This window comes from Idiotropiscis lumnitzeri, chromosome 21 (genome assembly GCF_059441095.1).
Source record: "Idiotropiscis lumnitzeri isolate Australia: NSW breed Sydney's pygmy pipehorse chromosome 21, RoL_Ilum_1.0, whole genome shotgun sequence".
NCBI classification, from domain to species: Eukaryota; Metazoa; Chordata; class Actinopteri; order Syngnathiformes; family Syngnathidae; genus Idiotropiscis; species Idiotropiscis lumnitzeri.
In genome coordinates, this window is record NC_142411.1 from 9095643 (window position 1) to 9112922 (window position 17280).

General features: G+C 39.2%; 1 protein-coding gene across 1 annotated transcript; it reads left to right on the forward strand.

The window, feature by feature from the left end:
• The first annotated feature begins 2564 nt into the window (after positions 1-2564).
• LOC148316856 (serine/threonine-protein kinase Nek2-like) lies at positions 2565-4876 on the forward strand. The gene is made up of 6 exons (XM_088286566.1): positions 2565-2712; positions 2930-3147; positions 3353-3533; positions 3610-3692; positions 3781-3907; positions 4488-4876. The coding sequence occupies exons 1-6, from the start codon at positions 2617-2619 to the stop codon at positions 4764-4766; spliced, it is 984 nt and encodes a 327-aa protein (XP_088142692.1). The 5' UTR covers positions 2565-2616; the 3' UTR covers positions 4767-4876.
• The last annotated feature ends 12404 nt before the right edge of the window (positions 4877-17280 follow it).

Consider the following 17280-nt stretch of genomic DNA (forward strand, 5'->3'; position numbering starts at 1 on the left):
CTGGAAGTCTTGTGAGTCAAAGGGACTGACTCGTCGTTTTTTTCTTTTTTTTTTTTGGACACCTATTCTTTGAGAAGGTCCAATGCTGTCACAGAGAGTAAACAGTGAGAAAATACGGAACTCTTCACCAACATTTTTTTTGTTTTTGTTATTTTTTAGTATGTTCTTATATCTGTAACGCAGTTAAGAAAATTCAAATAAAAAATGTCCGTGCAGTTATTACACGTTTTACGGAGGTTGTATATGGTTTGACCTGCACCAATCCCAACTGAGTCCTCCACGAGGCTCCTTTATGCACGTGGCAATCAAGAACGTACTTGCTTCGTCACAAATAAATAAATAAATGAATACAGACGCACACACAAAGTGTGGCGATTGGTGCAATTAAAACAATATGGGACAAAGTCATTATGGTCTGTTTGGCCCGAAAGTTATGTTCTCTTTTGTCCTTTTTACTTTTTGCTTGTGCTTCACCTGCGTGTGACATCGTAAATACGTTCCAGGCCTCTCCTACAAAGCGTAGTATGCTCTATGTGCATAGGCGATGGTGCAGCTTTTGCAAACGCCTGTGTTGTCCATATGGTAGGAGAGAGACCTCATCATATAACATTAACTTTAACAACATCACTCCAAGCAGCTGAGAGTCGGTACACTACAACAGTTGGGGCTTTAACAACCGTGAATCAAGTGGCGCACTGTCTGTCTCTTAGTGGTCTTCAAGCACAGCATCATTAATGGGATCCGGGGGCTTACATATCAAGACTGAGGGTCATACAGGGAAAGGCCTGTTTCTCGTGGAAATAATGAGGTCACTCAATGTATAACGAGCAGACTGATGTGGCGAGGGCAGACGGCAAGACACGAGAGGATTTCCGGCCCATCTCGCTATCAATTAGGTCATTTTGGACTCCCATTTCCTGCTGTTTTCTTCCTCTTCCGCCTCTCTTTAAGATGCTGCGATTCCGTGGCGACATCGGCACCAGCGGGGCGTGACAACCCCGCTACTTTTAATCATTCTCAATCAGGAGGGAGCGAATATTGTTCACTTTCTCTCCCCGCAGTCCTCTCAGGAGGCGAGAGACAAAATGGGGAACAATGAAACATGTGCGTAACCTTTTCAAGGGCAGAACGGGCTGTCCGGCATTGAAAGCACTTTAGGAAAAGAAAACCACTGATGCGGTTAATACAGAAGAAGGAGAAGAAAAAGTAGAAGAAGGGAATAGATGAGCAGGCCTGAAAGCCAACTATGATGACTTCTATATATAGCCGCCGCTGTGCGTGGTGAAGGCCTGCATTGCTAAGACGTCATGCTTTCCAGCTAAAGGGATTTCACAGAGAAAATACAATCTGTGTGTGCGTGTGCGTGCGTGTGCGCTCATGTATGTGCATGTGTTCATTAAGGCTACAGATTAGCGCAAGCGGTGCTGCCAACAAGAGAAGTGGAAGTGTAGAGCGAGCGAGACACAGAGAGAGAGAGAGAGCTGAGTTGCTGCAGGAGATGTGGTGTCCTTAATTACAGAGCAAACAACCACGGGCCTTCTTCCCTTTCGGGATAAATGCTTATGTATTTCTCTGAAGGGCTGCTATTGCTAAACTTTTCTACTCAGCAAATTCCAGTAATTAAATTTTACAAAGGGCCATTTGTCTTGCCAGGATTGTATGGATTATTTGGGAAGGATTGTGCACTTTTCCTTCGTAAAGGAGATATGTAATCTTTAAGGACTAAATGGGGCTGAAAACATACAAAAAGTGATAAATACTAAGCCTTTTGACCACAAAAGCCTTACGACGGCGTAAAATTGATTATTTTTCTTACACTTAGAGGCCGTACTGATGGTGTTGTGGTATATGCTGCAGATGGTGTGGATTTGAATCCCAGCCATTGTGCTCCAAATATCATGACAACTCACGGTTCTATATGACGGCACGCTATAAGATTTGAAAAATAGTATCTTATATTTTGAATCACGCCAAAAACTGCTCAACGGATGTGTAATTGTTGAGAAGTACTTTCATATCTTAATTTAATTACTTTCTAACAAAGGCCCCAACTTTAAATGGGCTGATGGGTGTGTAGGTGAATTGGCCATTTATTCAAATGACCTAAATGGTGCTTAATCTAATCATATGATTGTTGTGTTAATAGACGACCACCAAAAGCAGCCCAGTAGCAAATAAGACAAAGCGAAGTCGAACCAATTAATATTGAAAGCGTTGTGACGTGAGTTTCAGCGTCATCTGCTTAATCTGGTGAAGCGCTTGCACAAAATGTTATCAAATTCATATTGTCATGATCAGATGATAGGCTTGATGTGATCAACTTGGTTCGTTTCGTCATTTGTTTTATGTGATGCCCCGCCTTCCAAAGAAGTAATGTGTAAACATCCGACCAATCACGATCAAAAGTTTGTCCCTTCATTTAACACTGCTGTCTTTAAGTTGCCATCAATTCAAAGGGTAAAACTGACTCAGAAAAACAGTTTCGCTGGTGCAGAGAATTTACATCATAAATTGAAAACACCAACAAACTTTACTTGCAAAAGGGTAAAGAAAGAGGCTACGTTGCAAGTAAAATGTTGAGGAGCTGAGTTGCTAAATTTTGCTAATAGCATCAATATGGCGTCCAAACTTGCCAGATATGATCTGCTTTACACGATTGGAATGGGCTCCCATGGAAGATGCCAGAAGATACGACGGAAATCTGATGGAAAAGTGAGTGACTGTTGTTTTATTTCGTAGATTAATGGATTGATCCGTTTCAAATAACAGTAAGCACTCATCACTAATATAAATTGGTTCTAACAGACGTGGTGAGGATATTTATAGTTTGTCCTTTTTATGTACTAGAAGAGAAAGAATGAGAACTACAAACTCTGAGGTGTCTTGCGTGTGAGGTGATGCGTGTCTTAACCAAACTTGTCACGTAAAGGTTCTGGTGTGGAAAGAGATGTGCTATGACACTTTGACCGAGAGTGAGACGCAGACCCTGATCTCGAAGGTGAACTTCCTAAAGAAGCTGAAGCACCCAAACGTTGTCAGATGTTACGACTGCATCGTTGACAGCGTCAACACCAAGCTTTACATTGTGATGGAGGACCGCACCGGTGAAAATCTGGCCGGCCTCATTGCCTCTGCCAAAATGGAAAAGTGAGTTTCAATTCATTTAGACTCGTTTTCAGCTTTACGACGATTCAGAGTAAGAAAATGTGGCGCTAGAAGGCGCGTTTACCGTAATTGTGATTTTAGTACAACATAAACATTCTACTTACATGACATAGACTAATTGGTTACGTTTTTGTCTATAGATTTTGTACAATATAGTATATTATTGTCATGTGTTTTTGCATGCTAGGCGTCATTTGGACGAACGATTCATCCTGCGAATCATTGTCCAGCTCACGTCAGCCCTGCAAAAGTTTCACAGGAAGCGTAACGGCAGGCCAAGCCTTTTTCACCGCAACTTAAAACCAGAAAATGTCTTCCTGGACAGCGAGCAGAATGTCCTACTCGGAAAGCCCTCTTACATGTACAAAGTGAGTAGATATCATTTTTTTGTGAGTATAGTTGGGTGGATGGTGCAATTTTTAAAGTGTTTTTTTATTTTTTTAGGAACGGAGGAACCAGATGTCCAACAATAACAAATGTGATATCATGTCACTCGGTTGTTTACTGTACGAGCTCTGTACTCTACGGTAACATTTTTGAACTCCCCTTACACACTCTATATTTATTTTTTTTTTTTCATAAAAAGTGTCTAATGACTTGATTTCTCCTTTATAGCCGTTATTTTCCTACCCCAGAACAAAAAGTGCTTGCTGATAAGATGCCAGCAGGGACTTTGATAAGAATGCCTGGACAGTACTCCGAGGAACTGCGCATGCTGCTCAACAACATGCTCAACTTGACGGTTAGTCATTTGGTTTTTCATGTACAATATCAGATGAAATATCTAAAGACAAAAAGAGGTCTCAATATAATTATATAAAAATATTTATAAAAGAATGTAAATACATATATATATATATATATATATATTAGGGCTGTCAAAATTAAAGTGTTAACGCAAGATTAATTTTTTAAAAATTTACGGCTAAATGTACTGTATAAATTTTGAGAATTGTTTCTAAAAAAAAAAAATCCAATAAAGATGACGCAGTTTAGATCGCATTGAAGGATCACACACTTCCTATTCGGTCATTTTGCATTAATTACAATATATTATTTGAGTAAATTCCTGTTAAAAGCCTCACAAAAAATAGTATTGGAAAAATTGTGATTAATCGCAATTAATTCCGGATTTATTTGCGATTAAATAGTTACAAAATGTAATCGCTTGACAGCACTAAAAAAATAGATATAAAACAATGTAAATATATATATATATATATATTTATATATATATATATGTATATATATATATACATATAAGTATTTGAACTACACACATTGACATAAAAAGTAGTCAAACATTATGACCTTTCTACCAGGAATACATGAGGCCATCGACGGAATCAATCCTCCAAAGCAACTTGCTGGCTGAAGCAGCCGGGGAGGAAGCAAAGAAGGGGCAGCTGTGGCTTCAGAGGCGTTTCGAGAAAGCCGAGAGGAATAAAAGGGTACGCTCCTCTTACAAAAATAAGGAAAACCTTGCACCTGGCCATCCACAGCTTGTGATACTCCACAACAATCCTAGGAGTCTCCAGACAGAAAATCAGCATGAGAGCCAAGTGGACAAAGACTGGCGTGTCTGTGGACTCCGATTTTGACTGCTGGAACTGAATATCGGCGTTTATGTAACTTTTAAATGTTAGAAAACAGGAAAAAGGTACATAACTGAACCGTGGGACATATGCATTTAAAGGTTTAGATAAGGTCAAATTAGGTTCATCTTTCACTCATTCAATACCATTGACGGATAAATACGTCAAAATCCTTTTTTTTTTTTTTTACTGGGCTGGTCGTGAATGAGTTAAGTTATAGTGCATTTTTAGGTTATCCTGAATTTACACAAGCCGAAATATTTTGTGTGGAGAGTGTATGTGGGCGGCAGATTCAAAATTGGTGTGAACGTGAGAGCAAATGCTTGCTTGTCTTTATACGCCCTGCGACTAACTGTCAACCAGTCCGTGATGTACTGCTCCTCTTAATAGATGTTGAAAATAGATTTCGAATGGAAAAAAGCAAATGTTGCCATTTGTTTGTTTGTCATATCTTGGTGTTAGTTTCATTTTTTTAATTTACTTTGATTGTATTGTCAAGGTTGCATGGATAGAACAGGGATCATTTGAATGTTCCCTTCAAAACAAGAATGAGGTGTTTTAATTTCTTCCATTCTCATACTCTGCAAAGTTAATGAACTATTTAGTCGAACCGTGTGGCCTTGGATAGCAACCCAACTAACAACAGCAGGTATTGTAGACCCATGATTTTAATTAGTGTTTTTTGTGCACACTTAAGCACAAAGAAAAATGTGAGTGCTTTGAACAATAGAAGAGAATTACAATATAATTAATAATTATTCTATTTAGCCCCTCTTACATATGTACATATGCAGTTTATCTTTGAAGCGGCAATAAAAGAATATCAATCACTACATCCCTTAATCTTGTCACCGTGTAGCATCTGTGAAACATCTTTTCATCTATCCAAGTGAGCCAAACAAGACGGAGCAGATGACTCACACAAGAACAATTTGCAACGGGGACAGTTAGAAAATAGATAAGTGCCTCACATCTGAATCGGTTGCCATAAAATGGCCAAGGAAGGTTGTCTTCATGCGAAGATGGTGAATGTGAATGTGAATGTCAGACATCACTGCGACAAAATTACACCACCGCTGCCATCTTGTTTTGAAAGCTTCAGGGATTTACGCATAAGGATCGAAGTGACTTTAGAAAAACTGCAAAGTACTTCATGGAGAGCAATATCACAAGTGAAAATGTGTGTACACATTCTTGAAAGTCTTCATAGTGCATAAGGGGTGGGGAAAAAAACACTTTGCTTCTGTCATCCAGCAGAAGTGGAACTGCTAAGCCTCATACTGAAGGACAAATGTAGCCGCCGTAAATATTTCTGCGATAAACATCAAACAAGAAAGGAACCTCTGAGAGGAAATGAAAGAGGTATGTCGTAAAAGGAAAGGCAAACAAAGTGTGACATAAAGCGACGACAGGCAGCAACGGAGCGGCTCGATAAATGGCAAGGAAGGAAATGAAAAGGATAGAAAAGCAAAGATGGAATGTGGATGCGATTGAGGAAAATATTGAAAGTTGTGGACTGAAAACGAGAGGAGGGCAGATGCTAGTCGAGTTGGCAGGAATTTAGTGACATTCATGGCAGGGTCACCACGGACGGCTTGCTTTTGTGAAGATGTTTGTGACATTGCCTTTGATATGCCTTCTGATGGGAACTATCTGAAAAGCCATTCTGAATTCTAATTAGCCACTGTTGCGATTATGTGACATGACATTGGTTATTTCATCAGGTTGTTTTCTTTCTTCCATTCACCTTAATTCACACAAGCTGCCTGAAATGATTTTGTGGGCAACATAAGGTAGCAGTTGCATAAATGGGATTCAAATGCAAAATGCTGCAGAATTGATCTTTTTTTAAATGGAGTCGCGTCATGATTAACACATTTTCTTCCCCATGACTTAACAAACAGGTTAGTCTGACTTTGTGGTTTAACAGAAACAAGGGCATCTTCTATTGATAAGCTAAAAATATATATATAAAAAAAATAAAAATAAAAAAGCAATTTTTGACAAAAAACAGTCACCTATTTGATGGTGCTGTTGACAAACAGATACACAAAACTGACTGCAGATATCTGTGAACAAAAGTAAATAAATAAATCTCGTAGTGACATTTGTGTTTGTTTGTCCATCTGTTCGTTGGTGAGCAGGCTACTTCCTGGTTCGTGAAGGTTGACAAACAGATGGCCAGAGCCATTCTGATTCCGGGAGCTTGGGGACTCTATATCGGTACACATTTTGTATCGTAAGTAAATAATGACTTACTTGCACTTCACTTTCTCAAGCCATAGCATAGCATTTCCTACTCTCAATTACTGTGTGATCTTTTAGATTTTTTTTTTTTTTTTTACAAATCTAAAGTGAGATATTGAAACAATTTAGCACTTTTGGTAGTACTGCAATAAAAACTAAACAATTTTTATATAAGGGAAAAATAAATTAATGACACACGCATGATCGCCACTTGCATTGCAATGATGAGAGAGCAGGCACATTTTACTTCATAAAAAATACAGTATCAAAATTACTAACAATTAATGTCAACAGGTTACAAATGTCACATGACCATATGGCTAAACTGCTTCATTTTCGACTGTTCAGTTACAATAAACCGCATCTCATTTTCCAGGAAAAATGTAAATCACTGGAGTGCGAAAAGCTAGCTCACCTCGACAAAAGGAATGTAATCAACAAAGAGCGACACTTCTCCACACACTTTAACACACACAAAAACCTTGATGAAATGCGTCGGTGAAAATAGAGCATTTGTACATCGGGGAAAAGTTCAGTAGATCTCCGGAGGATATGTTGGTCAGAAGAGGAGCCGATGTTTGCTTCAGACCGCCATCTTGTAGCCCCCATTAAATTAAAACTGAAGAGAAACTGGACGGAGAACACAAATCATTGTCGGATGTACAACACAATGGCACTGAAAGTAACAAACAGGTTGGTAGAATTTAACACCACTCTCTCAGGCAAGTTCCAAATCTTACAAGAACACCTTGAGAATTGGAACAGGAAGGAAGAATTGCAGAGTATCTGCAAAGCAGAAACTTCCTCATGTGAGACAAGACACACGGACACAAAAAAATGGTACTCAACAGACACCTTGGAAAAGATCCAGGAGATGAGGAATAGGAACTGTAATAATAATCAATCACTGCATTACTACTGAAGTTGTGTGAATGTCTTAGCAGTGAGTTGATTAAAAAAAAATTACAGTTTTGAAAACTAATGGTGGCCAAAGACTTTTACACTGGTGGTATTCTGTACCAGTCTCAATGAACAAGGATTTTTGGAAATTTCCATCTAGAGCAGGCGTGGGCAAACTACGGCCTGGGGGCCAAATCCAGCCCATTAGACGTTTTAATCCGGCCCGCCGAACTTGAAAAAAATTAAAACAATAAACCTTGTTAATGTTTTATAAATAATGTGATTTTTCAAATACAAATATATTGTTGAAATGCTTTTGTTCACTTTCATTTAAAATTAAATGTATTTTTTTTTTCTCCGATGAGGCGAGGTTACCAAAACACTCCATCCATCTGCTCCTGGTCTAGCTCCTCTGTCAAATTTTAGAACCCATTGTGGCCTGTCAATCAATAAGTTTGCCCACCCCTGATCTAGAGGACGTACTGGGTTATAAGGTGCACCCGGTTATAATGCGCATTACCGCACATCAAGGGAAACAAACCACTACAGCAAATATGTCAAACTTAAAGCACACTGTCGATTTTTGAGAAAATTACAGGATTTTAAGTGTGCCTTATAGTCCGAAAAATACGGTACTCTGTGACGGACATTATAGCCTTTGCTTTTGTGTTGCAGTATAACACACACTTTAAAACAGTATAAGGACAACACATGGGGACTCTCCCTCCTCTTTATTTGACCATCCACTTTGTTGTTAAACTTGCATCCAGAGCAAAAACTGCACCTGACCTGTCACCACAGCAGCAGCGCGGAGCGATTGCAATCACACAATTAGTGAAGGCTCATGGGAAATAAAGTGGGAAGAATGAGTCCTCTGGAGGAAGCGTGGCTAGGAAGAGAGGATGAATCTGGAAAAAGAGAGAGAGAGCAAAGTGCTGAACACGGAAAATCTAGAGAGAATGAGAGCAACCGCTCATCTGAAATAGCATGAATAAAGAATTCAACATTGCTTATTTGCTAAATTTTAATGCCACACCTCGAGCACCAACAATATGAATGCCATAATGCTGAAAAGCACAATGTTGGCTTCATTCATAATGCATGTGCATGATGTAAAACCTTACATGATGCTCGACAAAATCACACGAGGTACTCAGCACTTGGTTCCACCAGCTCGGCAGTCGGTGACAGTGTCCACTCTTCCTACCACCGGAGGAGGTTTAGATGCAAGCCTGCGATTTGGGTTTGACGTGAGGACAACATCAGGGTATTGCAATGAAATAAAAACCTCTGAGTTATGTAGTGGGATGTTTTTATGAACTATAAGACAGTTTTTAAATTCAGTCCTGGGGGATATAAACTCCCTCCTGACCCAATCTTTTTTACAGTTCTATGATGTAACACACCTACTGATGCCTGGAGCGCAATTGCTCTTTCTTCTTCCCCCCTTTTTTATATAGATCTCCCTCCAGCCCACCTACTTATGTTTGCATCTTTTCCATTAACCCTCTGTGGGAATCAACTGAATGAGTGAACCTGAGCGTTCGGCTGCAGCGTATTCCTATGGGAATTTAAATAGGGAATCATATGGAAGTTTCATTGTGTTTTACGTTTCATATGGACTACACTTCCCTACAACAAAATACAGTAGGCCTAGTACGAAGCATCATTTTTTCAAGTGGCAATCACAGAATTAGTTTGTATGTGAAATGTTTGTGTTTGTTTGCATTCAATCATGAGCCATGGCTGAGGGTTTTGGTTTGGGTGACATTAGCTGGATTGTGTAAAATTGATCTTAACCGAGTACTGTTTGAGTCCCCCCTGTCGTGGAGTAAACCCATATATCAGGGAACACTACAAAGTCTTCATAAAGTCTCTTTAGAGTTTGAAAAAAACATCAAAAGGTTGTGTCATAGATAGAGTTGTGTATTCACAACCAATAGCTTTGGTCAATAAGACATGAGACTGCTAAATATAAGATGTCATTCTAATGAGTGAGGAATCATTATTCATTGCCATATGCAAATGAGGAACAATAATACAAATCACGAGCCGCAGCTGGCATGCCCTCTAGTGCCAACCTATTTGTGAAGAGATTTCGTAGACACTCAAAATGCACGCAAGCTGTTAAGCTAAATACTCCATTTCACAGGTGTCAAACTCAAGGCCCCGGGGCCAGCTCTGGCCCGCTACCTCATTTTATGTGGCCCGCGAAGGGCAAATCACGTGCGTCAACTTCCCGTTTTTAGCACATTTTCTTCACTTTTAACAACATTGAGCTATGAGATATTTCCATTTATGTGTTACCAATCGTCCCCTTTTAAGATAAATTGAAGAATGGTTCAACTGACAATTACTGACTCCATTTGTTGTGTGTATGTGATAACGTAAGTTGATCCATACATTTCATAGGTTCCCTCTGAGGGAAACCATAACTACAACGTGGCCCGTCCACAAAAATTAGTTTGCCACCCCTGTTTGAATCGATGCACGACTGGCTTATGGCCTGTTTGCTTCCACATATCCTGGTTGTTAAAAATTGTCCCTACACTGTAAATTTGAGTCACTGGAATAAACTATGTGAAGTTTAAAAGCAATTCAATTTGTGTGTAGTTGGGAGGCCATCAAATAAAATCTAAGGGGAAGTTTTTGTGCTAATTGTCACCAACTCTTCAGGTGTGCTGTGGGTGTGTAATAAAAAAAAATATTAGGCCCTACCTACACATTTGTAAAGTATTAATTCCGTATTTTTGACGAGTGCTTTGAGTGCGTCAGGCAACTTTCAGGCAACGCTTCATTGTCCGTAGGATGCTTACACCTTCAGTAAACACAGATTATTACTGTTGTCCAACACAAAAATGCAACCAAATAATCTCAGGTGGTATGATTTTCTGTGAGGGGAAATCTAGGGGCAATTTGAGGAGTTAATTATAGTTTGGATGACTGGCAGCAGAGGATGTGGATGAAAAATGTGCTGCCCAGCGATAAAGATGGTTGGCTCAATTTTTGCTCTCTTCTTTGTCTGCTTAATGACTGTTGGTTGCTGATTGTTGCATTACTGTCTGTTATCTCTTATTAGACAGACTACATTACATGGAAAAGATGTGTGTTATCTTGCTCAAAAGATAATAATTATAGATTGTGTCTGCAGATTTGCTGTAATTGCTATTGCTAATTTGCTGTCGTTTGTTGAAACATTGAAGTATAATACACAGACAGTGGTTTCATTTATAAGTGTGAGTGAGTGGCTGAATGTTGCACAACACATTACTGCAAAAGTTTCCATCAGTGTACTGGAAAGATTACCAAATACAGTCTAAGTAAAAACTTCAACACCCGTACAGTTTGGAATTACTTTTTTTTTTTAAGTGAGGGGACTTTAAGAGGAAACCTGACTTTTTGCTGTTCACATACAAAGAGTTGGGTTCTTGCAGTGTCTGCCTTCCCATCAAGTGTGAAATTACACAAGTAAATCGTTTGTTATCTGCCTGTTTCTGAAAACTTGTCTGTGAGCCAGCTGTTCTGTATGGCCACCCCACTGTTATGTAACATTGAAACTGATTTACATAAAAATAATGATAATTAGAGCTAGGCATCCCGTCCCCGGGGGCGGAGCGGTCCTCCGGCCCAGCCAGGCGCCCATTTTTGCGGCGGGGGGCAACAAATTTTCAAAAAAGGGTTTAATTAACAAAGGCCATAGGTTGCTTTTAGTCCGGACCGCGAATCGGCCCTTGTGCGTGATGAATCAACCCGCGAAACGGGCAAATGACAGAAATTGCCTCAGAACGCGTCAAAAGCGCCACTACCAACAGAATCCATATAAGACCAACTGTGTATACCTACTTGTATTGCACGCATTCATGGAAAAGGGTAAAGAAGAAGAAGAAAAATAATAAGGAGGAGACAAATAAGACCATAATAAGCCTATAATAAGGTACTAAGTGGATTTGAATTGTAAATTAACCACTTAATGATCTTTAAACACGTTTTTTTTTTGGGGGGGGCGGCATTACGGGGGCCTGAACGGGGTAGGGGGCTGGCAATTTTTCTGAATAAGGCTGGAGAGTCGAGGCCAGAAGGGTACAAAGACCGGCAAAAAAGGGTGCCCAGATCTGATAATAATAATAAGAATTATTATTATTATTATGATTATTATTATGATTATTATTATTATTATTATTATTGTTATTATTATCATTGCTACTACTACTACTAATAATAATAATGTTGGCGACATAAGGGTCATGGATATCTGTGTTTGACAATGTCAGTGTTGCCCAGCATTATAACATCGTTAGCATTTAATCAGCGGCACCTGTATGATTTCTCCATGAAGAGGATGGATGTGTTGAGGAATTGGCAACCATAGGGGGCTTTCGGGAAAGCAAATGATATGAACATCTATAAAAACAAAGTAGAGAGTAGAGAATTCTATGCCATAATTCCTTTGACAAGTCATCCAAAAAAAAAGACATCAACCAAATGAAGTGAGCCAAATATGTTCAAATCCACTCGTAATGAAGTGCGCTCTTGACATTTACAGTATGTTCCCTCTGTGTCGTACAGGTGGGGGGTCTGCAGACTTTGTCAGCTTTCTATCGATTTTCCATTCATGGAGCAGCAGACACTTGCAGCTCTAATCAATAGAACCTAATGCCTCTCTTATAATCCTCACTAAAATTTAGATTCCATTGATCAGCAGGGTTTTGTTTCAACAGTGTTGAGCTGCGTGAGAGACTACAAGGAAATTTCTAGGTAATGTCTCCAGAAAGACCAGCAGTAATAGAATCGTGTGGGGAATGCATATTCCTTTTTCCTTTTGCTTTGATACATGCTTTTTTCATAGAAATTAATGGAGGCACAAAAAAAAAAAAACATCAAGTCGATCAAAACTGTTTTGTTCTTGACTTACAAATGAGCTTTGGGGGCACCATGCTCCTGGTGTTTATTTTGGTTTTTTTTTAACAATACAAGATTGCTACAGTGAGCATCGACAAATAACCGTTTGCTTGCAAGTTTACTGAAATAAAAAAAAAAAATGCGAGCCAGCTCTGATTTGATAGATCTCTCTGTGTTTCTTACCTTTATGCAGCAACGTGGGATGTCTTGCCCAAAGAAGCTGGAATAGGCTGCAGCTCATCTGCTATCCTAATAAGGACAATCCTCACTATAGAAAATGGCGGGACGGATCATAAAAAAAGAATAATTCCGCCTGGTGTTCAGTGAGGTAGCTGGGGAGTTATTTGTTTGACACTTTCATAATTCCAAGTCATCATTAGAACTCCAAGCCTAATGTGTGAATACATGACATGATCTTAATTCCTAATGTGCTCCATCAGCAAAATCCGCTTCCTCTGTGTCTTCTCTTCTTACAGCACCGATCTACCTTTCACTTACAGCGCTGCAATTTATGAAGCTACTCGACATCTTAATATTTTCCAAGGGTGACCGTGGAATGCATGTTTAGAAAATGCAATGAGAGAAAACATAGCGGAATATAATCATGTTGGATGTCACGCTTTTCTGATAGTGTCAATAAAAACAAAAAAGTCCAAATTTTGGATAGGGAAGAATGTTGATATGAACGATTTATTGACCTCTAATCCAATAGCTCCAATTTCATTTTTCTTAAGATGTTATCATGTCTTTGGTGGCCATAGCAGCCCAAATTGTACCGTATTCAACTATTGCTAATCTCAATGTCAGACTACACGAATGTTGGGCAGACAGATATGTTGCAGTCGGGCTATGTTGTCTTGACGTATCCTAGCCCGTTTCGTGTGATATACTCAGCATTTCAACTCATGCTATGTTTGCTAACTGCGAAGCCAATATTTGATTAACAAATGTTTTGCCGCTAAACAATTTTGTTATCTTTTTGGAGAATAGATAGTCCGTGCTGCCCTCACCCCAGCACCCAGGAATGCGTCCATAGTCTCTTTTTTTTGTTTGCCTTATCCTAGCAGAGAACAAAAATCTTGACGGAAGCACGCAATGATTGGGTGGAGTCTGGTCGGTGACAGATTTGCGGTGTGACGAAGACGCAGAACAAAATTATCTTGTCTGACACAGCTACCGTCGAGAACGACAAAAACTTTACGTAGTCTGAGTAGGCTATAAATTTTCTCACCGTCTATAAATAACATACATGGTCTAGGACGATCTACCGTTGGCTGAACTCTCTGAAGCCACCCATGAGTGATACCATGATAGACAACATGAACATTTTTTAATATTTCAAATTAGAGAAAGAAATTCCATAACCTCACTCTGCATATTGTATTTCAGACACTCACCAGAAACATAGACAAAGTTCGTCCATTCTGGAGGGTTGAATTCAACTCTCAACCTATATTTGTTATTACAATCCTGTTAACCACTGCTACCTTTTCTCCTTGACAGGTACGCCACTAACTAATGACTGAAGCAGCCAACGAGACCGACTCTTGTATTACTTCCATTATCTCTCAAGCAAGCTATTTGCGGCAACCTTGTTATCATGCTTTGTAGCGACTCATTTCCTCTTCTTTCTTCTTCTCCTTCCCCTCTATCTTTTCCCAACACCTTTCTGGCGTGACGTTAATTACAGGGATGAGCATGCAATGCCACTTATTGCTTTAGCATCAAATGTGGAGCCTGATGAAGTGTTTTATTACTTATTAAGGCCAGAATGCCAAGGTTGATTACCTCTCGTACACACTTTTTACTATCACTATCTGCGACACATCTATAGAGGATTGTGTGTGTGTGTCTCAAGTAATCAAAGTGTGTTGCCGAAGGCAATGAAGTTGCGATTGTCTTTCTCCAACTCACTTGTGACTTGGGGGGGGGGGGATTTCTTGTGTACATATCATGTTATATGAATATAAGAAGTCACAGAAGCAGTAACTACATGCATTAATTCAGTGAAGACATGTTTTATACATAGCATTACGCTCAGGGAAAAAAAAAATGGAAAGCTTGGATGTAGGTCTGAGTCGAACAACCCAAAAGGGGATTAGGGTTTGCCACATGAATGAAAGATGGATATAGACGTCCATAAGAGAAACTTGTGCTGTGTGATGCATCAATCTAAATTTTTATTTCAGATATGACAGAAGGGTCTATAATCCTGGCTCGGTAGCCCGAGGCCTAAAAATCACCTGCCATCTACAAAGTCACCGTCCATCCCGAAGGAAAACACTCATTACAGGATGTCTTACGTTCCATTGGCCATAACCTTGAATCGCGGTTCGCTCTGCCAAAAATGCTTCAATCCAGCAGGGTAGCTTGGTCAATGTCAAGTGGCTTCTTGTCCCCACAGAGACATGGTCAGAGTTTTGTGAATACGACATGGATAGGTCACGTGGGAACCGAAAGTGGTTTGGATCTGATGAAAGACAACATCACAAGGAATGAGAAAGAACGTTGTGGAAATGAGGCTGATCTTGAAGAAAATGAGGTTTTGTTTCGTGTCGTCTTGTTTTCCCGTGTCCCCTTGCTCATGGCTTGTCTTGCTCGTTTGGTTTTCATTACCACCTGTTTTCGTCAGTCCTGTTCCTTGTGTCAACTAATCAGTTCCCTGTAGGAACGCGTGTCTTAGTGTGGGCCTTGTTGTCTCATTAATTTCTGATTCTTTGAGAATGTGCCTGTTCTGTGGTGTGTTTGTTTGTTTGGCCTTTTTAATTGAGTATTTTTCCCCACATACCTTGGTTGCCCTTTTTGTATTTTTTTTTAAGATTACTCCTGTCATTCTTCATTATTTTCCCTTCTTTTTATTTTTTTCCATTTTGGTAGCAAGCTTACAAGTAGCAAAAACCATCAAGCCAAAAGACAAAACATTGTGTGGCTAATATTTTAAATTTTTTTATTTCATTTTTTGGTTGGGTGGGGTAAACTTTGGCTATTCACCTGACACTTGAACCTCTTAAAAACTCAAAGATGGTAATGGTTCAATCCTGATTGTACTCAATGCAATTGTTTTTTAAATTACTTGTTTGGGTGAATACATAAAATATAGAATTTTTTTTGTCCTCCTTTCGTAGTCATGTGTAAATTGTACCAACAACAATTTCTACATTTTTGTAAAGCTTTTCGTTATTACCACCTCACATATTGTTCATTCATTTAAAATGCATCCCATTAGTCAGCTATTTGTGTCATAATAACACGGTCTCAGATTGTTTTACCACATTTGAAGTGCTGACTCCTGTTATAAAATCGAATCTGCTACCTCATTTGTAATGGTAATGCCGCGCATTTTACAACTTACAGAAGGGAGCCGTTGACACATCATCGAGGAGTAGCTAATTTCATGCCTTGTATTTTTCTGTCACGCATGACGACTTCACAATGGAGAAGCAAGTGATGAAATGCATGTGCTGCGATCGTTCCAGGTCCCCTGTTACTTTGACCAAGATTGGTGGTGCCTGGGCTAGTGTATGCAGGAATGTCCTCATTACCATATACTTTCATATACTGCTGCTAATCCACAGAGAGTGAGATAAAAACGAGGGTGACACCAGTTGTGACGCTTCCATTTGAGTTTCGACGAGGAAAGAAATGTAAATGAATTGGCAACAAACAAAAGAAAAAGCAGTCCGTCATATTTCTCATGTTAAAACGCAGACCGACGTTATGATGGTAGATGCTTTGGTTCGCTGTAAGATCTCTCCATCTGGCTGCACGGAAGTTGGCGAAACAATATGCAACAGAGTCACAGTCACTTTTTAAAATATTCAATTTTTTTTTTTTACAACAGTGAACTTGTTGCTTCGACTCAATCAAACCAAAAAAAGAATTAGAGGTGGAAATGTGTTTGTTTTGCACCCAAGCGACCCCTACAGTTTTTGTCATTTTTCAACAGAAAAAAACTTGTCTTTTGTCTCACCGCATTGACATGATCTTCATTATAGTTTACATTTTTATTTACCGTCTTCATTTGCATGAAATATAAAATGTTGTTTGTGAAAGTCGCATGAACTTGAGGTCCAATTGAAAACTTTTATGCAAACACTTTTACTAAATACAGAAATTTTAAACGTTGGATGGCAACTCTGAGTAAACAAGGAGTTAACGCGACTACATTCTCCAAAATGAAAGTATATGGAATTTACAGTAAATGTTAGCTCACCTGTTTTCTCCGTTTGGTGATGTTTACAAGCTGAGCATGATGTCATTTTCAATTGCCAACATGTGTCAGTACGATGCAAAATGGCTCCGGAAATAGATAAAAAATTGTGGATTTTTCCGCATAATTCAGGTTCCAAGAATGCAATATTAACCAGAACACCGTGTTTAGACAAGCAGGGACGTCAAAAATATATTATAGTAAAGAAAACATTTGACTTGACTTCCCCTTTAAATCCACGTGGAACGTTTACTGAAACCGTCC

Coding starts and splice junctions, on each gene's coding strand:
- LOC148316856 (XM_088286566.1), top strand. CDS start 2,617: ATGGCGTCCAAACTTGCCAGATATGATCTGCTTTACACGATTGGAATG. Junction 2,713..2,929: donor GACGGAAATCTGATGGAAAA/GTGAGTGACTGT, acceptor TGTCACGTAAAG/GTTCTGGTGTGGAAAGAGAT. Junction 3,908..4,487: donor ACAACATGCTCAACTTGACG/GTTAGTCATTTG, acceptor CCTTTCTACCAG/GAATACATGAGGCCATCGAC.